Genomic DNA, 25,971 nt, shown 5'->3' with positions numbered 1-25,971 from the left:
GTTTTGAAGAAAGTTTTATGGAAAGAGTGTTATATGAAGAGAAGATTGACGACTCGACTCTGTTGACGTGCCACTATTTTGAAAAATAAAAACGGAAGTAGGTGACTTTTCGCGCATGCGCACAGAGATCGCGCAGCGCCTAGACTTTGGAGCCGACCAAGATGGCGGACTGAGCGGCTGTGGCTTCCCGGGTAAGTCTTAAATGTACCTTCTAAAAGCAAATCCGGTAACAAATACCTATTTTGTCTTTTCTAAAACACACAAAACGGAAGTTGAGTTTGGAGCAATGGCGTGAAGATTGAAACATTGATAGAAGACGGACGACTACTGCTATGCTAAGATGGCGACGTCATGTCAAAGAGAAAGTGAAAGAGAATCTTCCAGCAAATCACCAACAGAGAAAAAGATGAAAACTGCAGACAAAGGTAATTGACCTAAAGGTTTTAATTACGTAATTTGTGAGGCCTGTAAAGAAGGTCGATGATGAATGAGCAGACTAGCTTGACCCTTGTGTGGTGTTCGGGTCTGTGGGACCCCATTTAATCTTTTATTAAAAGAAAAATTACACAATTAAATTTTCAAACTGAGACTCGCTGAATTCGGCTCATTTTCTGTGAAGAACATATATAAGAATACATATTTAAAGGCCTACTGAAATGAGATTTTCTTATTTAAACGGGGATAGCAGGTCCATTCTATGTGTCATACTTGATCATTTCGCGATATTGCCATGTTTTTGCTGAAAAGATTTAGTAGAGAACATCCACGATAAAGTCCGAATACTTTTGGTCGCTAATAAAGCCTTGCCTGAAGTAGCAGACGATGACGTCACCGGTGTGAGAGCTCCTCACATCCTCACATTGTTTATAAAGTGAGCCTCCAGCAGCAAGAGCTATTAGGGCCGAGAAAGCGACAATTTCCCCATTAATTTGAGTGAGGATGAAAGATTCGTGGATGAGGAAATTTAGAGTGAAGGCCTGTAAAAGAAAGAAAAAAAAGGCGAGGGCAGTGAGAGCATTCAGATAATTTTAGACACATTTACCAGGATAATTCTGGGAAATCCCTTATCTGCCTATTGTGTTGCTAGTGTTTTAGTGAGTTAAATAGTACCTTAAAGTCGGAGGGGTGTGGCCACGAGTGTTTTGTTGCCAGAGTCTCTGAGAGAAGTCACGGCAGCAGGAGGACGCTGGCTCCGCTGATCTGCGGTAAGAGGCAACTTATTTCCAAAAATTTCTCACCGAAAACTGCCGGTTGACATGTAGTCGTGATCCATGTTTGCTTGACCGCTCTGATCCATAGTAAAGCTTTACCTCCAGGAACTTTAAAGGGGAACATTATCACCAAACCTATGCAAGCGTCAATATATACCTTGATGGTGCAGAAAAAAGACCATATATCTTTTTAACCGATTTCCGAACTCTTAATGGGTGAATTTTGGCAAATTAAACGCCTTTCTGTTTATCTGTCTTTTAGCGATGACGTCAGAATGTGACGTCGCCGAGGTAACACACCCGCCATTTTCATTTTCACATTACAAACACCGGGTGTCAGCGCTGTTATTTTCCGTTTTTTCGACTATTTTTTGGAACCTTGGAGACATCATGCCTCGTGGGTGTGTTGTCGGAGGGTGTAACAACACTAACAGGGAGGGATTCAAGTTGCACCACTGGCCCCAAGATGCCAAAGTGTCTGCCGCCAGACCCCCATTGAATGTGCCAGAGTGTCTCCACATTTACCGGCGATGCTAAGACAGACATGGCACAGAGATGTATGGATAACCTGCAGATGCATTTGCAACGATTAACTCAACGAAATCACAAAGGTGAGTTTTGTTGATGTTGTTGACTTATGTGCTAATCAGACATATTTGGTCACGACATGACTGCCAGCTAATCGATGCTAACATGCTACACTAATCGATGCTAACATGCTATTTACGCTAGCTGTATGTACATTTGAAACTAGATACCCACATTTAATGCGAAACAAACACTTACCAATCGACAGATTTAAGTTGCTCCAGTGTCACAAGATGCGAAAGTCCTGATCGTTTGGTCCGCACATTTTACCGGCGATGCTAATAAGGCAGCCATGCTATGGGCCACTTCATTAGGTACACCCACGCTATGGCCGAATAGCGTCAATAGCTATTCGCTCAATAGCTTCAGTTTCTTCTTCAATTTTGTTTTCGCTATCTGCCTCCATACTCCGACCATCTGTTTCAATACATGTGTAATCTGTTGAATCGCTTAAGCCGCTGAAATCCGAGTCTGAATCCGAGCTAATGTCACTATATCTTGCTGTGGTAACCGCCATGTTGTTTGTATTGGCAGCACTGTGTGACGTCACAGGGAAATGGCCAGTGTCTTCACAGAGAGCGAAAATAAGGCACTTTAAAGCTTTATTTAGGGATATTCCGGGACCGGTAAAATTTTGAAAAAAACTTTGAAAAATAAAACAAGCCACTGGGTACTGATTTTTATTGTTTTTAACCCTTTTGAAATTGTGATAATGTTCCCCTTTAAACAAGGAAACACCATGTCTTTGTGTGGCTAAAGCAGGGGTCGGGAACCTTTTTGGCTGAGAGAGCCAAAAAGCCAAATATTTAAAAATATATTTCCGTAAGAGCCATATAATATTTTTTTTAACACTGAACACACCTAAAAACGTGCATTTTTAAGTAAGACCAACATTTCTAGAGTATAACAGGTCTCTTTTTCTTTGTAATAACATTGTTATTCTGAAGCTAACTGTGGAGGGGGCGTGACCTGCGGGCCTGCAGCGACACGTACGTAGATGGCCGACCTGGGCCTTGTTATCTAATCACCTGTCGCTCTGTTATAAGCAGCAGCCAGGAGGAGAGACGGGGTTGGGGCTGGAAATACAATTGCTCGAAAGCAACGGAGGGACTTATTGAAAAATAAAACAATATTGTAACCCTGAAACAGGCTCTCATGTCGGTGCTTTGGGGTCTGAAGAACCCCCAAGAGGGCAAGCCCCACACTAACCAATAATAAATACAATACTTCTTACCATTAATGCGACTTCTTGAACAGGTGCGGTAGAAAACGGATGGGTGGATTAAAAATGCATGAGAATGTTTTATAATTTTAACATTATTTTTAACACTGTGATTACAAGTGGAATCATTCATTACTTATCGTGTTAAGCAACGTCAGCTCAGATTCATCCGAGAGCCAGATGCAGTCATCAAAAGAGCCACATCTGGCTCTAGAGCCATAGGTTCCCTACCCCTGGGTTAAAGGCTAAAAGCGTCCCACCTCCATTTTTCTACTTTGACTTCACCATTATTAATTGAACAAATTGCAAAAGTTTCAGCAACACGGATGTCCAGAATACTGTGTAATTATGCGATGAAAAGAGACGACTTTTAGCCATAAGTGGTGCTGGCTAATACGTCCCCTCCAACCAATAACGTCACAAACACACGTCATCATTCCGCGACGTTTTCAACAGGAAACTCCGCAGGAAATTTAAAATTGTAATTGAATTTTTGTGTTGACCAACAATGTTGCAACCTTGTCTGGGAACCGCAGGTGCAGAAACACAAAAGAAGAATCCATGTGGGATGCGGAAACTGGCAGAGAAATTTTCCGTGCAACGTTCATCGATTGATTAATTGATTGATTGATACTTTTATTAGTAGATTGCACAGTACAGTACATATTCTGTACAATTGACCACTAAATGGTAACACCCCAATAATATTTTCAACTTGTTTAAGTCGGGGTCCACGTTAATCAATTCTTGGAATATTGTTGTTACTCAGCCAGCGTTTGAGGGTCTGATGGAATCAAACACGTTTATGTTCAAATACTGAACAGATGTTTATTGAGATGAGGTAAACATCTGTTCAGTATTTGAACATAAAAGTGTTTGATGGAGAGGCATTAAAAAACACAAATGGGCGGCATAGCTCGGTTGGTAGAGCGGCCGTGCCAGCAACTTGAGAGTTGCAGGTTCGATCCCCGCTTCCGCCATCCTAGTCACTGCCGTTGTGTCCTTGGGCAAGACACTTGACCCACCTGCTCCCAGTGCGCACCCACACTGGTTTAAATGCAACTTAGATATTGGGTTTCACTATGTAAAGCGCTTTGAGTCACTAGAGAAAAGCGCTATATAAATATAATTCACTCACTCACACAAATGCGAGGGGTCCATCAGACCCACGTACGCTGGCTGAGTAACAACAATATGAACATTACACAAGGGTTAAAGAAGGCTGGAGAGTTTAAATCGGAGGAGATGTGAAGCAGAATATAATTCAAGAAACTGGATCAAGGCTTCACGGTGGCAGAGGGGTTAGTGCGTCTGCCTCACAATACGAAGGTCCTGCAGTCCTGGGTTCAAATCCAGGCTCGGGATCTTTCTGTGTGGAGTTTGCATGTTCTCCCCGTGAATGCGTGGGTTCCCTCCGGGTACTCTGGCTTCCTCCCACCTCCAAAGACATGCACCTGGGGATAGGCCCCTCCCACCTCCAAAGACATGCACCTGGGGATAGGCCCCTCCCACTTCCATAGCCATGTACCTGGGGATAGGCCCCTCCCACTTCCAAAGACATGCACCTGGTGATAGGCCCCTCCCACTTCCATAGCCATGTACCTGGGGATAGGCCCCTCCCACTTCCAAAGACATGTACCTGGGGATAGGCCCCTCCCACTTCCAAAGACATGCACCTGGGGATAGGCCCCTCCCACTTCCAAAGACATGTACCTGGGGATAGGCCCCTCCCACCTCCAAAGACATGCACCTGGGGATAGGTTGATTGGCAACACTAAATGGTCCCTAGTGTGTGAATGTTGTCTATCTGTGTTGGCCCTGTGATGAGATGGCGACTTGTCCAGGGTGTACCCTGCCTTCCGCCCGATTGTAGCTGAGATAGGCGCCAGCGCCCCCCGCAACCCCGAAAGGGAATAAGCGGTAGAAAATGGATGGATGAAAACTGGATCAACAAAAGAACCAATTTTGTCAAGAAAGTATTGATTTGAAAGACGAGTTTCTGGGGAAGAGTAAGAGTGGAACTGCTCCTAAGATGTTTGTTCTCCTGGTTAGACGGACTCCAACTGATCTTAGACCAGATTTTATTAGCACAATCTTCAACTCCAACTGATCTTTGACCAGAGTTTATTAGCACAATCTTCGCTTGCTTTCCAGTGTTTTAACCTTCCTGCTTTCTCCAATTGAACAGTCAGATCTTCTTGAATGATTTAACAACGTTTATTCAAACAGTTCAATGTGTCAATCAATCAACTTTTACTTATGTAGCCTTAAATCACCAGTGTCTCAAAGGGCTGCACAATTCCAAAACAACAGATCCCACATCAGGGCAAGGAAAAACTCAACCCGATGGGACAATGAGAAAACTTGGAGGGGACCGCAGATGTGGGGGGGGCCCCCTCTGAGTGACCGGTGCAATGGACGTCAAGTGGATCTAGCATAATATTGTGAAAGTCCAGTCCTTAGTGAATCTAACATAATATTGTGGAAGTCCAGTCCATTGTGGATCTAACATGATAGTGTGAGAGTCCAGTCCATAGTGGATCTAACATAATATTGTGAAAGTCCAGTCCTTAGTGAATCTAACATAATATTGTGGAAGTCCAGTCCATTGTGGATCTAACATGATAGTGTGAGAGTCCAGTCCATAGTGGATCTAACATAATAGTGAGAGTCCAGTCCATAGTGGATCTAACATAATAGTGTGAAAGTCCAGTCCTTAGTGAATCTAACATAATATTGTGAAAGTCCAGTCCATTGTGGATCTAACATAGTATTTTGAGAATCCAGTCCATAGTGGATCTAACATAATATTGTGAAAGTCCAGTCCATAGTGGATCTAACATAATATAGTGAGAGTCCAGTCCATAGTGGATCTAACATAATAGTGGGAGTCCAGTCCATAGTGGGGATAACATGATAGTGTGAGAGTCCAGTCCATAGCGGATCTAACATAATAGTGAGAGTCCAGTCCATAGTGGATCTAACATAATAGTGAGAGTCCAGTTTATAGTGGATCTAACATAAAAGTGGGAGTCCAGTCTATAGTGGATCTAACATAAAAGTGGGAGTCCAGTCCATAGTGGATCGAACATAATAGTGAGAGTCCAGTCCATAGTGGATCTAACATAATAGTGAGAGTCCAGTCCATAGTGGATCTAACATAATATTGTGAGAGTCCAGTCCATAGTGGATCTAACATAATAGTGTGAGAGTCCAGTCCATAGTGGGGATAACATGATAGTGAGAGTCCAGTCCATAGTGGATCGAACATAATAGTGAGAGTCCAGTCGATAGTGGATCTAACATAATAGAGTCCAGTCCATAGTGGATCTAACATAATAGTGAGAGTCCAGTCCATAGTGGATCTAATGTAATAGTGAGAGTCCAGTCCATAGTGGATCTAACATAATAGTGTGAGAGTCCAGTCCATAGTGGATCTAACATAATATTGTGAGAGTCCAGTCCATTGTGGATCTAACATAATAGTGTGAGAGTCCAGTCCATTGTGGATCCAACATAATAGTGTGAGTTCAGTCCATAGTGGATCTAACATAAAAGTGGGAGTCCAGTCAATAGTGGATCTAACATAATAGTGAGATTCCAGTCTATAGTGGATCTAACATAAAAGTGGGAGTCCAGTCCATAGTAGATCTAACATAATAGTGAGAGTCCAGTCCATAGTGGATCTAACATAATACTGAAAGTCCAGTCCATAGTGGATCTAACATAATAGTGAGAGTCCAGTCTATAGTGGATCTAACATAAAAGTGTGAGTCCAGTCCATAGTGGATCTAACATAATAGTGAGAGTCCAATCCATAGTGGGGGCAGCGTGAGACCATTCGGACTAGGGACAGGTCAGCAGTGCAGAGGTGTCCCAAACTGATGCACAGAGGAGCGGTCCCCCCCGGGTCCCGACTCTGGATAACTAGCGTTTCATCCATGGCCACCGAACCTGTGCCCCCCGCCCCCCCTTTTGAGGGATAGGAGGGCAGAGCAGAAAAGAAACAGCAGATCAACTGGTCTAAAAGGGGGGGGGAGGGGGGTGAATTTAAAGGCTAGAGTATACAAATGAGTTTTAAGATGGGACTTAAATGCTTCTCAAGTTCTTCCGCCCTCCACCGCAACTCGTTTAGGGTTTTGCACAGTTCACCCTCACAAACGTCTTTTCCTCTGATTAATGAGTATGACGTCCATCAAAAGTAAACTGATGTTTCCGAATAATTAGTCCCAGTGCCAACAAAGATGTCGATGTTGGGATTGTCATTGCTCATACTGGTAAATATCTGCGGTTGCTCCTTCAGGATACACTGCCCCCTGGTGTTTTGGAAGAGAATTGCAAATCACGCACCAGCCCCCCCTGGAGGAGATGTGAAGAAAGTGTTTGCGAGTCCAAGGAGGAACATCTCATGGATCATGTCTGAACTAAAGTGTTTGTGTTTTGTCCCCCAGGTGTCCAGCAGCTGTTTGGTCATCCAGAAGAACTTCCCCCTAAGTCAGGAGGGAGCTCCACTTTGAAGCAGGAGACTCCACAACCCCCTCACTTTAAAGATGAAGAGGAGGAAGTTCGGATCACTCAGGAGGAAGAGAGTCTTCTAGGGTTGCAGGAAGCTGATCCCACCAAGTTACCACTGACTGTTGTCTCTGTGAAGACTGAAAATGATGAAGAAAAACCACAACCAGACAACCTAAAAGCGCCACTGTCAGTCAGAGAGCTGCCGAGAGGTAACCACTGTTGCGTCTGACCAGCCTTTCCTCACAGGGAATACAAGTCACTGGTCAATCCCGAGTTCTTTCAGATGACATAAATGCAGAGTAAGAAGGCGCATCAAGAGAGAATAGTAATATTATCAAGTTTTACTAAAGCTTCAGGAGACCAGCTCACACTAATACAGTCTTACCGTCATCTCGAATTGGTCTAACATTCAAACGGGAAGAGGCAACTTCTTAAATACAAAAACAGCCCCCACCCTGCCCAGAAAGGAATTGAGCCTCATTGTTCTAATACAGATAAGATAAAAAAGGGAGTACTCCAACTCCCACATTCCTTCGACCTTCAAGGTGAAGCACACAGTTTACTTGCGGACACAAACGCAGAAAACACTAGCTGCTCTAAACATGATTATGAATAAAGAAAGTTCTTAAACATTTATACATTCTCCACACCACGCATTCAGAAAGGAACAGCAGTGTTTTATATTTACATATTATGTAAATATTATATAAATATGTATATAAATATGTACATAAAGTGTTGTAATTATATTCCAACGCCGCGTTCTTCTTGGTCATTGCCATCCACTGGAATTTGGGACGTGCTCTCCTTGAGAGAGGATGAGGAGGTTGAGGTGTGTATGTGTGTGGGGGGGGGGGGGGGGGGGGGGTTGTATATTGTAGCCTCCTGGGAGCGTTAGTGCTGCAAGGGATTCTGGGTATTTTGTTGTGTTTATGTTGTGTTACGGTGCGGATGTCCTCCCGAAATGTGTTTGTCATTCTTGCTTGGTGTGGCTTCATCGGTGTGGCGCATATTTGTAACAGTGTTAAAGTTGTTTATACGGCCACCCTCAGTGTGACCTGCATGGCTGTTGACCAAGTATGAATTGCATTCACTTGTGTGTGTGAAAATTATTATGTGATTGGGCCGGCACGCAAAGGCAGTGCCTTTTAAAGGGGAACATTATCAGCAGACCTATGTAAGCGTCAATATATACCTTGATGGTGCAGAAAAAAGACCATGTGTTTTTTTAACCGATTTCCGAACTCTAAATGGGTGAATTTTGGCAAATTAAACGCCTTTCTGTTTATCGCTCTGGAGGCGATGACGTCAGAACGTGACGTCGCCTAGGTAACACACCCACCATATTCATTTTCACATTACAAACACCGGGTCCCAGCTCTGTTATTTTCCGTTTTTTCGACTATTTTTTGGAACCTTGGAGACATCATGCCTCGTCGGTGTGTTGTCGGAGGGTGTAACAACACTAACAGGGAGGGATTCAAGTTGCACCACTGGCAAGAAATCTGCCGCCAGACCCCCATTGAATGTGCCAGAGTGTCTCCACATTTGACCGGCGATGCTAAGACAGACATGGCACAGAGATGTATGGATAACCTGCAGATGCATTTGCAACGATAGTCAACGAAATCACAAAGGTGACTTTTGTTGATGTTGTTGACTTACGTGCTAATCTGACATATTTGGTCACGGCATGACTGCCAGCTAATCGATGCTAACATGCTATGCTAATCGATGCTAACATGCTATTTACGCTAGCTGTATGTACATTTGAAACTAGATACCCACATTTAATGCGAAACAAACACTTACCAATCGACGGATTTAAGTTGCTCCAGTGTCACAAGATGCGAAAGTCCTGATCGTTTGGTCCGCACATTTTACCGGCGATGCTAATAAGGTAGCCATGCTATGGGCCACTTCATTAGGTACACCCATGCTATGGCCGAATAGCGTCAATAACTATTCGCTCAATAGCTTCAATTTCGTTTTTGCTATCTGCCTCCATACTTCGACCCTCTGCTTCAATACATGCATAATCTGTTGAATCGCTTAAGCCGCTGAAATCCGAGTCTGAATCCGAGCTAATGTCGCTATATCTTGCTGTGGTAACCGCCATGTTGTTTGTATTGGCAGCACTGTATGACGTCACAGGGAAATGGATAGTGGTTCCGAAGATAGCGAAAATAAGGCACTTTATAGCTTTCTTTAGGGTTATTCCGGGACCGGTAAAATTTTGAAAACAACTTCAAAAAATACAACAAGCCACTGGGAACTGATTTTTATTGTTTTTAACCCTTTTGAAATTGTGATAATGTTCCCCTTTAAGGTTTGTAGGCGCTCTGTACTTCTCCCTACGTCCGTGTACCACTCCTTACAGCAGTGTTTTAAAAAGTCATGCATTTTACTTTTTGAAAGCGATACCGACAATTTCCCATATTACATTTTAAAACACTTATCGGCCGATAATATCGTCAGTCGGATATAATCGGACATCTCTACATATTGCTTGACATTTTCTGTCTTGACGGTTTAATGTTGTCCTCGGTCTACCAGCATGCTTGCGTCCCTCTTACAACCTACCAAGGTGGTTTTTTTAGTTGCTCCAGATTTTAGACACAGCTGACTGAGAACAATTAACATATTTTGAAACATTGGATGACTTCGACATCTTGAAAAAGTTTGGTTATCCTCTCCTTTGTTTCATTTGACATGATTCATATCAATCCACCCAGGGGTTGTATAAATATTCAAATTTGAAGGTTTCATAATTTTATATTAATTGGAAAAAAAGCCCCATGTGAAATTTAACTGTGAAGTTCATGTAGATAAAAACATCCTTTTTGGACCTGCCTTAAAAGGATCAAGAATCGTTGGCAACTGGAATCAAAATGAGAAATCTGAAGTTATGCTAACCCTAATAATTGCAGCGCTAAAGTGGGTTTGTGTTGTATCCTGCAGACATCAAGCAGCTGATTGGTCATCCAGAAGCACCTCCCCTTCAGCCGCAGGGAGGGAGCTGCACTTTAAAGCAGGAGGATCTGCAACCCCCACACTTTAAAGAGGAAGAACTTTGGGTTACTGAAGAGGGAGAGTGTCTTCTCGAGCCGAAGGAAATTGATGTTACCAAGATTCCGCAGACTGTTGTCACTGTAAGGACTGAACATGATGATGAAGAGAAACCACAACCACACGACGGGGTAGAGGTGACTTTGAGCAGCGATACAGACCATGAAGGTGATACAAGGACTCACACTGACATTAAACACTCTAAAATCTCTGAAAAGATAAGAGATACAAAACGTTTTAGCTGCACAGTTTGTGCTAAAGGCTTTTCCAAAAAGTGCAATTTGACTGTTCACATGAGAACGCACACAGGTGAAAAACCATTTCATTGTTCAATTTGTGATAAAAGCTTTTCTCAAAAGAGCTATTTGCCTCAACACATGAGAACACACACTGGAGAAAAACCCTTTAAATGTTCAGTTTGCGATAAAAGCTTTTCTCATAAGAGAGTATTGACTGAACACGTAAGTACACATACAAGAGAAAAACGATTTAATTGTTCAGTTTGTGCCGAAGGATTTTCTAATAAGAGCGTTTTGAGTGAACACAGAAGAACACACACAGAAGACAAACCTTTTAAATGTTCAGTTTGTGATAAAAGTTTTTCTCTAAAATGCAACTTGACCCAACACATGAGAACGCACACAGGAGAAAAACCCTTCAATTGTTCAGATTGCGGCAAAGGCTTTTCGCAAAAGAGCAATTTGACTGACCATGCGAGGAGACACACTGGGGAAAACCATTTAATTGTTCAGTATGCGGCAAAAGCTTTTCGAAAAAGAAAAATATGCTCGAGCACATGACGATACACTCTGGGGAAAGAACTTTCGATTGTTCGGTTTGTGATAAAAAATTCTCGCAAAAGAGAGTCGCGACCAACCACTTGAGGACACACACGGGCGACAAACCGTTTCAATGTTCGCTTTGCGATAAAAACTTTTCTCAGAAAAGCAGTTTGACTAGACACACTAGAAAACACAGGATAAACAAAAAAATGTCGTTGTTCATTTTGTGATAAAACTGCATTTAGTTAAACACATAATAAAGCATAAAAACTTTTCAGTTGTTCATTTTACAGCCAAAGTTTGTTAGCGATAAGCATGATTTAGTGTCCCTTTAGCTCCTCAGTTTATTTGAAAAGATGAACTCAGAAGACACATTTCGTAAGACACATGAAATTGCACACACACCAAAAAAACCTTTAGTTGCTTAATTTTTGGCAACATTTTACTCGTATGGCAACTTTTGAGTGCATTAAAATGCACTCAAAAAATAGTTTGTAGTTGTTCAGTTTACATACCGCCCTATATCATCGACTATGGAAATGTGCTTGTTTTCGTCACGCAGTTGTCGCAAACCTCACTGGAACGTAGGGCTGAGCAGTATGGCTGATACCTGTATCACCCTGTGGCTGATACCTGTATCACCATGTGGCTGATACCTGCATCACCATGTAGCTGTTTTATCTGTCGATAATGATAAATATTGATATTTTTTATGACCGTTGAACAATAAGGAGTTTTAGAAATCCATCCATCCATTTTCTATCGCTTATTCCCTTTTGGGGTCGCAGGGTTGTGCTGGTGCATGTCTCAGCTACAATCGGGTGGGAGGCGGGGTACACCCTGGACAAGTCGCCACCTCAACGCAGGAGTTTTAAAAATATATATTAAATACAAAAACTAGAGATGTCTGATAATATCGACCGATAAATGCTTTAAAATGTAATATTGGAAATTATCGGTTTCAAAAAGTAAAATTTAGGACTGAAACGCTGCTGTTTGGAGTGGTACACAGACGTAAGGAGGAGTATAGAGTGCCAATAAACCTTAAAGGCGATATTTACGGCTTTTCACTCACACAAGTGAATACAAAGCATACTTGGTCAACAGCCATACAGGTCACACTGATGGTGGCCGTATAAACAACTTTAACACTGTTACAAATATGCGCCAGACTGTGAACCCACACCAAACAACAATGACAAACACATTTCGGGAGAACATCTGCACCGTAACACAACATAAATACAACAGAACAAATTCCCAGAACCCCTTGCAGCACTAACTCTTCGTTACGCTACTATATACATCCCCCTCTTCCCCCTACCCCCGGTCACCTCAACCTCCTCATGCTCTCTCAGGTAGAGCATGTCCCCTATTCCAAGCTGCTGTTTTGAGGTATGTTAAAAAAAATAATGCACTTTGTGATAATAAATATGGCAGTGCCATGTTGGCATTTTTTTTTCCATAACTTGAGTTGATTTATTTTGGAAAGCCTTGTTACATTGTTGAATGCATCCAGCATCACAACAAAATGTGTTCATTCCACCACTGTATGTATATTGGTATCAGTTGATATCGGAATCGATAATTAAGAGTTGGGAGAAAGCGTAAGAAGAGCCTGCAGTGTCATGCCTACAGCTTAAAGCAACTGCGTGAGAACGTATTCTCTAATATCACATAATAGTCATTTTCTATATTGCACAGAGACAAACACGCGATATATCGAGTATATTCCAGGTATCGCCCAGCCTTAGGTGCGACAGTCTTAAAGGTGTGAACACTCCTTTTTTAACCACAGACTAATGAACGCATCTGATGCAGGTGTAAGCTTTGGAACTGAAAATGTAAAGAGTGATTCCAGATTTTAAAGGGGAACATTACCACCAGACCTATGTAAGAGTCAATATATACCTTGATGGTGCAGAAAAAAGACCATCTATTTTTTTAACCTATTTCCGAACTCTAAATGGGTGAATTTTGGCGAATTAAACGCCTTTCTATTAATCGCGCTGGAGGCGATGACGTCAGAATGTGACGTCGCCGAGGTAACACACCCACCATTTTCATTTTCTACACATTACAAACATTGGGTCTCAGCTCTGTTATTTTCCGTTTTTTTGACTATTTTTTGGAACCTTGGAGACATCATGCCTCGTCTGTGTGTTGTCGGAGGGTGTAACAACACTAACAGGGAGGGATTCAAGTTGCACCACTGGCCCCAAGATGCCAAAGTGTCTGCCGCCAGACCCCCATTGAATGTGCCAGAGTGTCTCCACATTTGACCGGCGATGCTAAGGCAGACATGGCACAGAGATGTATGGATAACCTGCAGATGCATTTGTAACGATAGTCAACGAAATCACAAAGGTGAGTTTTGTTGATGTTGACTGCCAGCTAATCGATGCTAACATGCTACGCTAATCGATGCTAACATGCTATTTACCGGCGGTGCTAAAGCAGACATGGAACAGAGATGTATGGATAACCTGTAGATGCATTTGCAACTATATTACGTTTCCTTCCACCCACATTTAATGCGAAACAAACACTTACCAATCGACGGATTTAAGTTGCTCCAGTGTCACAAGATGCGAAAGTCCTGATCGTTTGGTCCGCACATTTTACCGGCGATGCTAACGCAGCTATTCGGCCATGCTATGGCTATGAATAGCGTCAATAGCTATTCGCTCAATAGCTTCAGTTTCTTCTTCAATACTTTCATACTCCAACCATCTGTTTCAATACATGCGTAATCTGTTGAGTCGCTGAAATCCGAGTTTGAATCCGAGCTAATGTCGCTATAACTTGCTGTGGTATTCCCATTGTTTGTTTACATTGGCAGCACTGTATGACGTCACAGGGAAATGGCCAGTGTCTTCGCAGAGAGACGAAAATAAGGCACTTTAAAGCTTTATTTAGGGATATTCCGAGACCGGTAAAATTTTGAAAACAACTTCAAAAATTACAACAAGCCACTGGGAACTGATTTTTATTGTTTTAACCCTTTTGAAATTGTGATAATGTTCCCCTTTAAACATTCTCCCAAGTTTGGTGTGTCTATAATGTTTTGACAGGGGTTGTATAAATAATCAAGGGCAAAGGTTTGAATTTTTTTCATTCAGGTTGAAAATAGCCCCATGTGAAAATGTAAAGTCCATAAAATGAATAAATAATTTTTGACTCCTCCACTTGAAAGAGTCGAGACTTGTTGAAAACTGGAATCAATTCGAGGAATTGGAATCAAATCCGCAATTGTCCAATTTGAAACAACCTTAATCATGTCAGAGCTGAAGTGTGTTTGTGTCCCGCAGACGTCCAGCAGCTGATTGGTCATCCGGAAGGAATTCCCCTTCAGCCGCAGCGTGGGAGCTCCAGTTTGAAGCAGGAGGTTCCACGCTCCCCCCACATTAAAAAAGAAGAGGAGGAACTCTGGATCACTCAGGAGGGAGAGTGTCTTCTCGGGCCGCAGGAAGTTGATCTCACCAAGTTGCCACTGACTGTTGTCTCTGTGAAGACTGAAGATGATGAAGAGAAACCACAAGTAGACAACCTCTTAGCTCCACTATCAGATAGTGAGGCTGAAGACGAGGTTGAAGTAACTTTGAGCAGCGATACAGACTGTGAAGGTGATATGAGGACTCACTCTGACAACAAACATGCTAAAAGCTCTAAAAAGGTAAGCGGTAAAACCCGTTTTAGCTGCTCAGTTTGTGCTAAAAGCTTTTCCCGTAGGAGCAATTTTACTCAACACATGAGAACGCACACAGGGGAAAAACCATTCAGTTGTTCAATTTGCGGTAAAAGCTTTTCTCAAAAGAGCCATTTACCGGAACACATGACAACACACACCGGAGAAAAAATGTTTAAATGTTCAGTTTGTGGTAAAAGATTTTCTAACAAGAGAGGTTTGACAGAACACTTAAGAACGCACACGGGAGAAAAACCTTTCAAATGTTCAGTTTGTAATAAGAGTTTCTCTCAAAGGACTAATTTGACCCAACACAACAGAACACACACAGGAGAAAAACCGTTCAGTTGTTTTGGTTGCGGTAAGAGCTTTGCGCAAAAGAGCAATCTGACTGAACACATGAAAGTACACACGGGAGTGAAACCTTTTAATTGTTCAGTTTGTGATAAAAGATTTTCACTCAAGCACCACATGACTGAACACATGACGACGCATACGAGAGTGACACCATTTAATTGTTCAGTGTGTGGCAAAAGCTTTTCTCAAAAAAGCAACCTGACCAAACACAATAGGACACATACAGGATGAAAATATGAAAAAACTATTTTTCAGTTTGTGATAAAAAGAAAATTGACTCACCACATAATGAGACAGAAAAAAAAACTTCCAGTTCTCTCTGAAAGACTTGCATGGTGTAGCGGTACGAATAAAGTACTATTGAACGAATAACGATACCATGCAGTCTTTAAAAAAAATTTGAAAATACCTGTACCTTTTTTCCCTCCACCTGAATGCTGCCGTGGGGCTGTGAAGTCCAGAGACAAGGTGCATGTTGTTGACTGTGTCAAAACGCACACACAAAGCGCATACAAGCAGAAACTGTGTGGAGAGGAAGAATGACCCCCAAAAATGTAAATTTTACTGGGTGTTAGAGGAGTGGTCCCCAACCACCGGGCCGCGGCTCGATAGGTACCGGGCCGCAGAAATGTTTTAATATTTTTTTAATAATTTAAAAAACACAAGATACACTTACAATTAGTGCACCAACCCAAAAAGCCCCCCTTTTTCATGGCCAAAAATTAAATAAATAAATAAATAAACACCCCTTCAAATTGAAGGCTAAAACTGACGCTTTAAACACGGAAGCTGCTGCTTTAAGACCTGCCTCGCCAAAGGAGGCAATACAATATTGCCACCTTAACTTCAAACCCAGGTAAACATTCCAAAAACAAACAATCAGACCTGCTGAAGAGCAAAGAGTGACGGATAATGTCGTCAACTGTTGTGCACAATTAGATACGTCGAGCCAATTATTGGCGTAAACTAAAGCAAGTGAAATGACAGAATTTGGTCCCACATTCCTACAATTTGTGTTTTATCTTAGACAATGTGTGTTTCACCTCCAACATGCTTTATCTGTGTGCTTTTAGCCGTGGACTTGTCTTTAGTATTTACTAATGACTTTTTATTTTTTCCGAAAGCACAGACCAAGAGTGGCAAACATAAATCCTGAATCTTTTAAAATATTGTCAATAAACATCTCTATTCTAACCTAATCCTCAATTATGTCACTCTATATGTAACACGGGCGCTTGTCAATTGTTCTTTTGGTGCAATAAGGCCGGTGTGTTTAATGCCTTTTCATTTGGTTTGTGCAGCCCTTTGAGACATTTGTGATTCAGGGCTATAGACAGGTAAGTAAACTTTGATTGAATTTGTATTCTAATCTCATAAAATGTAAATGCAGTAAGACATTTCTAATGTGTCGTAAGATTGTCTGTTAAAATGAAGCCAATAATGATGATATTTTGTGGTCGCCTTTATTTTGAAAAGTATCACAAAGCAGTTTGGTAGGAGTCGACGAAATGGCTCAGGAGAACACACACAGGAGAAAAACTATTTAGGTGCTCAGTTTAAATCTAGAATAATATTGTGAGAGTCCAGTCCATAGTGGGTCGAACATAATAGTGTGAGAGTCCAGTCCATAGTGGATCTAACATAATAGTGTGAGAGTCCAGTCCATAGTGGATCTAACATAATAGTGTGAGGGTCCAGTCCATAGTGGATCTAACATAATAGTGTGAGTCCAGTCCATAGTGGATCTAACATAATAGTGAGAGTCCAGTCCATAGTGGATCTAACATAATAGTGAGAGTCCAGTCCATAGTGGATCTAACATAATAGTGTGAGAGTCCAGTCCATAGTGGATCTAACATAATAGTGTGAGTCCAGTCCATAGTGGATCTAACATAATAGTGAGAGTCCAGTCCATAGTGGATCTAACATAATAGTGTGAGAGTCCAGTCCATAGTGGATCTAACATAATAGTGAGAGTCCAGTCCATAGTGGATCTAACATAATAGTGTGAGAGTCCAGTCCATAGTGGATCTAACATAATAGTGAGAGTCCAGTCCATAGTGGATCTAACATAATAGTGTGAGAGTCCAGTCCATAGTGGATCTAACATAATAGTGAGAGTCCAGCCCATAGTGGATCTAACATAATAGTGAGAGTCCAGTCCGTAGTGGATCTAACATAATAGTGAGAGTCCAGTCCATAGTGGATCTAACATAATAGTGTGAGAGTCCAGTCCATAGTGGATCTAACATAATAGTGAGAGTCTAGTCCATAGTGGATCTAACATAATAGTGAGAGTCCAGTCCATAGTGGATCTAACAGTATAATGACAGTCCAGTCCATAGTGGATCTAACATAATAGTGTGAGAGTCCAGTCCATAGTGGATCTAACATAATAGTGAGAGTCCAGTCCATAGTGGATCTAACATAATAGTGAGAGTCCAGTCCATAGTGGATCTAACATAATAGTGAGAGTCCAGTCCATAGTGGATCTAACATAATAGTGAGAGTCCAGTCCATAGTGGAGCTAACATAATAGTGAGAGTCCAGTCCATAGTGGATCTAACATAATAGTGAGAGTCCAGTCCATAGTGGAGCTAACATAATAGTGAGAGTCCAGTCCATAGTGGATCTAACATAATAGTGAGAGTCCAGTCCATAGTGGATCTAACATAATAGTGAGAGTCCAGTCCATAGTGGATCTAACATAATAGTGAGAGTCCAGTCCATAGTGGATCTAACATAATAGTGTGGGAGTCCAGTCCATAGTGGATCTAACATAACATTGAGAGTCCAGTCCATAGTGGATCTAACGTAATAGTGAGAGTCCAGTCCATAGTGGATCTAACATAATAGTGAGAGTCCAGTCCATAGTGAATCTAACATAATAGTGAGAGTCCAGTCCATAGTGGATCAAACATAATAGTGATGGTCCAGTCCAAAGTGGGGCCAGCAGGAGGTGTTGTGTGTGTGATACCAGAATCCTTCATGAGTTGGAAAGATGCTAAGACCAGCAGCCACACAACTTTGATTGGTTGAGAACAACATCAAGCAATTTCATTCGGAACACACTAAATGTGTTCAGGTGATCAATCGCCCACAAGAAGTGGGGAAAGAAGCTTGTTCCGTAAACAGCCTTCCAACGAGAGAAAGAAGGAAGGAGTCAGCTGAACCAACAACAACTTGGCAACAGAGGAGAAACTCCCCTGTGGGAAGAAACCTTGGACAGAACCTGGACTCTGTGGGGTGGCCGTCTGTCTCGAGCAGTTGGGTAAAGCGAGAGAGAGAGAGAGAGCACATCCATCTAAAATAATTAGTCATTGTGTTAGAAAGTGAGATTCATTCACAGCCTGTTGTTGTTGTTTTTTTACCCCAAAATAAAACAAAACATTTGGTTTGCACTCTGGGTTCGTGAATATAGAATTTTCCTAGTAGACATAACAATTTTCTCCAAGTCTTTATGACAAAGATAGATTGTAAAAATGGAACGTAACCTCGTTACGATGAACATAAGTGTATATAAGGATGAAACAAAATAAATGCTAAATCGACCATGTTTGAAGATGATCAAAGGAGCATTCTGAGAAACATCCTGGTTGGAATTTGGATGAAGTGAGTTTCAAAAGTAGAATGTGTGAGTGAGTTTGACGTGTGAAAAAGTCAGAAATCTCTCAAAATTAAAATTAGGGAAGGAGTTCCTCCAGAAGGCCACGCCCTCTGGTGGACAAATTGTACACCTACGCTAAGATAGTAACGTTGTTTTCATTTTTTTAACGTGTTTTTTTATTTTATTTTATTTTATTTACTCTTTGAGATCACCGTCAGCTAATTTCGAGAACTGTTTTTGTTTTATTTAATATATTTCTGAAAATCAATTGCCTTAAAATAGGAAACGGAAGTGGCTGACGTTTGGCGCATGCGTAAAGAGATCAACAGCTCAGACCAAGATGGCGGACTGAGTGGTTTTACATTTACGTTCTAACAGCGAATTTAGTCACAAATACCTCACATATTTCTCTTTTCCTTATCCAACGAAACGGAAGTTGAGTTTGGAGCGACAGAATGTCTTCTGAAGTGAAGATTGAGGACGTGATAGAAGATGGACGACTACTATATGCTAAGATGGTGACGTCATGTCAAAGAGAAAGTGAAAGAACTTCCAGCAAATCACCAACGGAGATGAAGATAAAAATCAAAGACGAAGGTGAGCGTTTTGACGTTTCCAACAACGTAAATCATCAATCCCTGAAAAAGAGCGTTTCTAAACGATAACGGTGAAGCTCTGCTAGCGGTGCCTTTAAAAACTCAGCGAGCTAGCGGCTAACGTCCCCCCACAGGGTTTTAACTACTTCTAAATCACCTATATTTCCTACAAATATCATCCATGCAGCTAAACATGCTTCACTACACATCGTAGGAGGATGTATAGCTCGGTTGGTAGAGTGGCCGTGCCAGTAACTTGAGGGTTGCAGGTTCGATTCCCGCTTCTGCCATCCTAGTCACTGCTGTTGTGTCCTTGGGCAAGACACTTTACCCACGTGCTCCCAGTGCCACCCACACTGGTTTAAATGTAATTTAGATATTGGGTTTCACTATGTAAAGCGCTTTGAGTCACTAGAGAAAAGCGCTATATAATTCACTTCACTTATATAATTCACCTCACAATAGCTCAACGCTAACAGCGAGCTAGCAATCCTGAAAGTAAACACAAGGATATATATATATTGTCAGGTTCAAACACCGATGACACCTATTAGACTAAGACAAGAAGCAAGGAATCAGACAGAGACAGGATTCAATTTAGCTCATGGTTAGAGGGCGTCGACCTGCACCCTCGTGCAGTGTCGTCCAACGCTCTTAGGAGGGAGCTCCACGCCTCCTCGTCTATTTGGGTATTTCCTGATTACATGGCTGCAGCTTTTTTTTAGGGGAGTGGGGGTCATAAACAGCTGCCGCACTCGGTCATAAACAGTTTGAAGTAAAGGTGCCTGGAGCGGTGTCAGGTATGCTCTTTGTAGATCTCGGGTCATGACAAGGTCTTCCTGTGGCTGACCAATAGATCAAAGAAACCGACACCTCCACGCCGCATCCCATCGCACACAGTGGAATTTTGCTTGAAAAGGACAAAGACAGCTTTTGTCTTCTCGCAGGGCAGCCTGAACAAGTTGTAAAACAAGTTGTGTGGTAACTTATATACAATTATTCTGACATGTATATATATATATTTACATACACAAATATCTACTGTAACTATACCAAGTACAAGAGCTATTTATGGTCATTACTTTAATGATAACATCAATATTCTTTATTATGACAAAATCTTTTTTTTTTTTTATAAACTTAGGAAATCCGTGCCTGGCCTCGTATTTCCTATGATCCTGTAACTACTTGGTGTTGGATCCATACCCAGATTTGTAGTATCATTAAAATTTTTATGTAAAGTATCAAAAAACAAAAGAATAAGTGATTATTACATTTTAACAGAAGTGTAGATAGAACATTTCAAATCAGAAATTAAAGGGGAACATTATCACAATTTCAAAAGGGTTAAAAACAATAAAAATCAGTTCCCAGTGGCTTGTTGTATTTTTGGAAGTTTTTTTCAAAATTTTACCAGTCTCGGAATAACCCTAAATAAAGCTTTAAAGTGCCTTATTTTCGCTCTCTGCGAAGACACTGGCCATTTCCCTGTGACGTCACACAGTGCTGCCAATGTAAACAAACAATGGGAATACCACAGCAAGATATAGCGACATTAGCTCGGATTCAAACTCGGATTTCAGCGACTTAAGCGATTCAACAGATTACGCATGTATTGAAACAGATGGTTGGAGTATGAAAGTATTGAAGAAGAAACTGAAGCTATTGAGCGAATAGCTATTGACGCTATTCATAGCCATAGCATGGCCGAATAGCTGCGTTAGCATCGCCGGTAAAATGTGCGGACCAAACGATCAGGACTTTCGCATCTTTTGACACTGGAGCAACTTAAATCCGTCGATTGGTAAGTGTTTGTTTCGCATTAAATGTGGGTGGAAGGAAACGTAATATAGTTGCAAATGCATCTGCAGGTTATCCATACATCTCTGTGCCATGTCTGCTTTAGCACCGCCGGTAAATAGCATGTTAGCATCGATTAGCGTAGATTGTTAACATCGATTAGCTGGCAGTCAACATCAACAAAAGTCACCTTTGTGATTTCGTTGACTTTATCGTTGCAAATGCATCTGCAGGTTATCCATACATCTCTGTGCCATGTCTGTCTTAGCATCGCCGGTCAAATGTGGAGACACTTTGGCACATTCAATGGGGGTCTGGCGGCAGACACTTTGGCATCTTGGGGCCAGTGGTGCAACTTGAATCCCTCCCTGTTAGTGTTGTTACACCCTCCGACAACACACCGTCGAGGCATGATGTCTCCAAGGTTCCAAAAAATAGTCAAAAAAATGGAAAATAACAGAGCTGAGACCCGGTGTTTGTAATGTGTTGAAAATGAAAATGGTGGGTGTGTTACCTCGGCGACGTCACATTCTGACGTCATCGCTTCCATAGCGATAAACAGGAAGGTGTTTAATTTGCCAAAATTCACCCATTTAGAGTTCGGAAATCGGTTAAAAAAAATATATGGTCTTTTTTCTGCACCATCAAGGTATATATTGACGCTTACATAGGTCTGCTGATAATGTTCCCCTTTAAGCAGATATTAACAGTAAATGAACAAGCAGATCAATAATCCATCCATTTCTACCGTTTGTCCCTCATAATTTTGACATTTCAGAAATCAATAAGTCATTACGTCCAAGAAGCTGTAAGAGAGCGGGATAATCTATGTAAAATACATTGGAATGTTAGCGCCCTCTAGCCATCTGTGTACAGTAAATGTTGTAAATAGACCATTTAACCACATGGGAGAATTGGGCCCTAGGGTAAATGTCCATGAAACACTACACACACACACACACACACACACACACATACAGTACATGGAAGAAAGTGAATAGACTAGTGAGTTCAAGGAGAAACATCTCATGGATCATGTCTGAGCTGCAGTTTGATTGTGTTATTTGTGTCTCGCAGACGTCCAACAGCTGATTAGTCATCCAGAAGAACTTCCCCTTCAGTCGCAATTGGTGAGTTTCATATTGAAGGAGGAGGATCCACAGCCCCCACGTATCAAAGAGGAAGAAGATGAGACACAGCCCCCTCACTTTAAAGAGGAAGCGGAGAAACTGTGGATCACTCGGGAAGGAGACTGTCTTCTAGGACGAGAGGAAGCTGATCCCACCAAGTTGCCACCGACTGTTGTCTCTGTGAAGACTGAAGTTGATGAAGAGAAACCACAGAGTGGTCATTTAGAAGAACTTCCATCTCAGCCACAGGGCGAGTGCTCTGTTTTGCGTCCTTGGCCCCGCCACATTAAAAAAGAAGAACCGGAGAAACTCTGGATCACTCAGGAGGGAGAGTGGCTTCCAGGACCGCAGGAAGCTGGTCTCACCAAGTTGCCACGGACTCTTGTCTCTGTGAAGACTGAAGATGATGAAGAGAAACCACAACCAGGCGACCTATTAGCGCCACTATCAGATAGTGAGACTGAAGACGAGGTTGGAGTATCGTTGAGGGGCGATACAGACTGTGAAGGTGATATGAGGACTCACACTGACCACATACACTCTGAATGCTCTAAAAAGATAAGAGGTGAAATTAGTTTCAGCTGCTCTGTTTGTGCTAAAAGTTTTTCGAAAAAGGGCAATTTGTCTGTGCACTTGAGAACGCACACAGGAGAAAAACCATTTAATTGTTCAGTTTGTGCCAAAAGCTTTTCTCAAAAGAACCATTTATCTGAACACATGACAACACACACAGGGGAAAAAACCTTTAATTGTTCAATTTGTGGGAAAACTTTCTCTCTGAAGAGCAATTTGACTAAACACATGAAAACACACACAGGAGAAAAACCGTTCAATTGTACAGAGTGCGGTAAAAACTTCACGAAAAAGGGCAATTTGACTGAACACGCGAAAATACACAAAGGAGAAAAACCATTTAAGTGTTCGGATTGCGGCAAAGGCTTTTTACAAAAAGCCAATTTGACTGAACACATGAAAATACACACGGGAGAGAAACCGTTTAATTGTTCGGTCTGCGATAAAAGGTTTTGCAAAAAAAGCACCTTGATTAAACACAAAAGAAAACACACAGGGTAGAAATAAACATGCAATTATTTGGGATAAAGAGAGCAGCTGCAGAGTTACAATCAGACCAGGGTTTTTTGAGGAAGTGTCGGAGTAGTTTAGTTTATGTTGCACTCCAGTCTGTATGCTATACAACTATTTGTGTGGATGCAAATAGAAGTTGGCTTCATTCTCAAGTCATCTGGCCTCCTTCCTATCCAGACAAATTTACAATAAAATAGCTGCTGACACCCTGACAGAGCAGGAAGCTTAAATACGTCACAAATTATTGAACTATTTATATGTCACATAATATTGGATTCTTTCTGTTGTCGCACACATTTTTTTTGCAATAAAATGATTTTCATTGTGACTTTTTTGAAGCTCTTCTTTTTTCCCCCAACTCTTATCTTACAGGGGAACATTATCACAATTTCAAAAGGGTTAAAAACAATAAAAATCAGTTCCCAGTGGCTTGTTGTATTTTTTGAAGTTTTTTTCAAAATTTTACCGGTCTCGGAATATCCCCAAATAAAGCTTTAAAGTGCCTTATTTTCGGCTCTCTGCGAAGACACTGGCCATTTCCCTGTGACGTCACACAGTGCTGCCAATGTAAACAAACAATGGGAATACCACAGCAAGATATAGCGACATTAGCTCGGATTCAAACTCGGATTTCAGCGGCTTAAGCGATTCAACAGATTACGCATGTATTGAAACAGATGGTTGGAGTATGAAAGTATTGAAGAAGAAACTGAAGCTATTGAGCGAATAGCTATTGACGCTATTCATAGCCATAGCATGGCCGAATAGCTGCGTTAGCATCGCCGGTAAAATGTGCGGACCAAACGATCAGGACTTTCGCATCTTTTGACACTGGAGCAACTTAAATCCGTCGATTGGTAAGTGTTTGTTTCGCATTAAATGTGGGTGGAAGGAAACGTAACATAGTTGCAAATGCATCTGCAGGTTATCCATACATCTCTGTACCATGTCTGCTTTAGCACCGCCGGTAAATAGCATGTTAGCATCGATTAGCGTAGCATGTTAGCATCGATTAGCTGGCAGTCAACATCAACAAAACTCGCCTTTGTGATTTCGTTGACTATCGTTGCAAATGCATCTGCAGGTTATCCATACATCTCTGTGCCATGTCTGTCTTAGCATCGCCGGTCAAATGTGAAGACACTCTGGCACATTCAATGGGGGTCTGGCGGCAGATTTCTTGCCAGTGGTGCAACTTGAATCCCTCCCTGTTAGTGTTGTTACACCCTCCGACAACACACCGACGAGGCATGATGTCTCCAAGGTTCCAAAAAATAGTCAAAAAAACGGAAAATAACAGAGCTGAGACCCGGTGTTTGTAATGTGTTGAAAATGAAAATGGTGGGTGTGTTACCTCGGCGACGTCACATTCTGACGTCATCGCCTCCAGCGCGATAAACAGAAAGGCGATTAATTTGCCAAAATTCACCCATTTAGAGTTCGGAAATCGGTTAAAAAAATAGATGGTCTTTTTTCTGCACCATCAAGGTATATATTGACGCTTACATAGGTCTGCTGATAATGTTCCCCTTTAAAGATGATTATCTTACCATGAATTGATTAACGTGGACCCCGACTTAAACAAGTTGAAAAACTTATTGGGGTGTTACCATTTAGTGGTCAACTGTACGGAATATTGGATTAGATTAGATAGTACTTTATTCATTCCTTCAGGAAAATTAAAATTTTCAGCACAATCCCATTCAAGATCAGACAAATATTAAAGGGAGACAGAACAGGATCAATTATTACAGGGAGACAGAACAGGATCAATTATTACAGGGAGACAGAACAGGATCGCTGACGGGTCTGCCGGCTTCCGGCGCCCCTTACAAAAAAGGTGAGATACAGGTAAACAAGGGAGGAGGGTAATGGGAGAAGAAAATAGAAGATTAAAATAAAATTAAAAAAATCGGTACTGTGCAATCTACTAATACAAGTTTCAATCAATCAATCAATCAGTTTGATTGAAGGGTTGTCACAAGTTCGGCCAATTACTATTTTTTATGGACTTTTTTTCTTCTTCTTTTTTTAGCTTTTGGAGGAGTGGGACGTTTCAATTATTAGTTCAGATTTGCATTTATTTTGACACAAAGAGAATAAACATGAGTTTAGATTTGACCTGAAAGGGATAAAAGTATAATAATTGCCTAATTTTAGAGTTTGATAGTTTGTAACGTAATCCATCCATCCATTCATCAATTTTCTACCGCTTACCAAAAGCTCAAGAAGTTCAGGAGCTGTATAGAAAGAGTTCGGAAAGGAGAACCTCTGTACTTGGGAGTATTTTCAGAGGATAATTGTTGTTCATTTTACGAAC

At 41.5% G+C, this 25,971-nt stretch overlaps 2 protein-coding genes across 5 annotated transcripts; both read left to right on the top strand.

Moving 5' to 3' along the window:
- The first annotated feature begins 7 nt into the window (after positions 1-7).
- LOC133549344 (zinc finger protein 568-like) lies at positions 8-16,881 on the top strand. 4 transcript variants are annotated; one of them, XM_061894658.1, is made up of 5 exons: positions 88-191; positions 273-425; positions 7,473-7,745; positions 10,498-10,773; positions 14,699-16,881. In XM_061894658.1, exons 2-5 carry the CDS (start codon positions 341-343, stop codon positions 15,661-15,663), a joined length of 1,599 nt encoding a protein of 532 aa, XP_061750642.1. In that variant the 5' UTR covers positions 88-191; positions 273-340; the 3' UTR covers positions 15,664-16,881. The 4 variants fall into 4 exon arrangements, with proteins under 4 accessions (XP_061750661.1, XP_061750642.1, XP_061750671.1 ...); XM_061894677.1 differs by lacking the exon at positions 273-425 and having other exon boundaries at positions 8-191; XM_061894687.1 differs by lacking the exon at positions 10,498-10,773.
- Positions 16,882-19,363: 2,482 nt separating this feature from the next.
- LOC133549389 (zinc finger protein 135-like) lies at positions 19,364-24,076 on the top strand. The gene is made up of 2 exons (XM_061894759.1): positions 19,364-19,636; positions 22,513-24,076. The coding sequence occupies exons 1-2, from the start codon at positions 19,495-19,497 to the stop codon at positions 23,637-23,639; spliced, it is 1,269 nt and encodes a 422-aa protein (XP_061750743.1). The 5' UTR covers positions 19,364-19,494; the 3' UTR covers positions 23,640-24,076.
- The last annotated feature ends 1,895 nt before the right edge of the window (positions 24,077-25,971 follow it).

This window comes from Nerophis ophidion, linkage group LG01, assembly GCF_033978795.1.
Source record: "Nerophis ophidion isolate RoL-2023_Sa linkage group LG01, RoL_Noph_v1.0, whole genome shotgun sequence".
NCBI lineage: Eukaryota > Metazoa > Chordata > Actinopteri > Syngnathiformes > Syngnathidae > Nerophis > Nerophis ophidion.
The sequence above is the reverse complement of the archived record's forward strand: the minus strand, read 5'-3'. Positions and strand labels throughout refer to the sequence as shown.

Excerpts from the sequence above, each read along its gene's own strand:
- LOC133549344 (XM_061894658.1), top strand. The coding sequence starts at position 341 with ATGGCGACGTCATGTCAAAGAGAAAGTGAAAGAGAATCTTCCAGCAAA. Across the intron at positions 426-7,472 it reads GATGAAAACTGCAGACAAAG|GTGTCCAGCAGCTGTTTGGT; the intron begins GTAATTGACCTA and ends TTTGTCCCCCAG. Across the intron at positions 7,746-10,497 it reads AGTCAGAGAGCTGCCGAGAG|ACATCAAGCAGCTGATTGGT; the intron begins GTAACCACTGTT and ends TGTATCCTGCAG.
- LOC133549389 (XM_061894759.1), top strand. The coding sequence starts at position 19,495 with ATGTCTTCTGAAGTGAAGATTGAGGACGTGATAGAAGATGGACGACTA. Across the intron at positions 19,637-22,512 it reads GATAAAAATCAAAGACGAAG|ACGTCCAACAGCTGATTAGT; the intron begins GTGAGCGTTTTG and ends TGTGTCTCGCAG.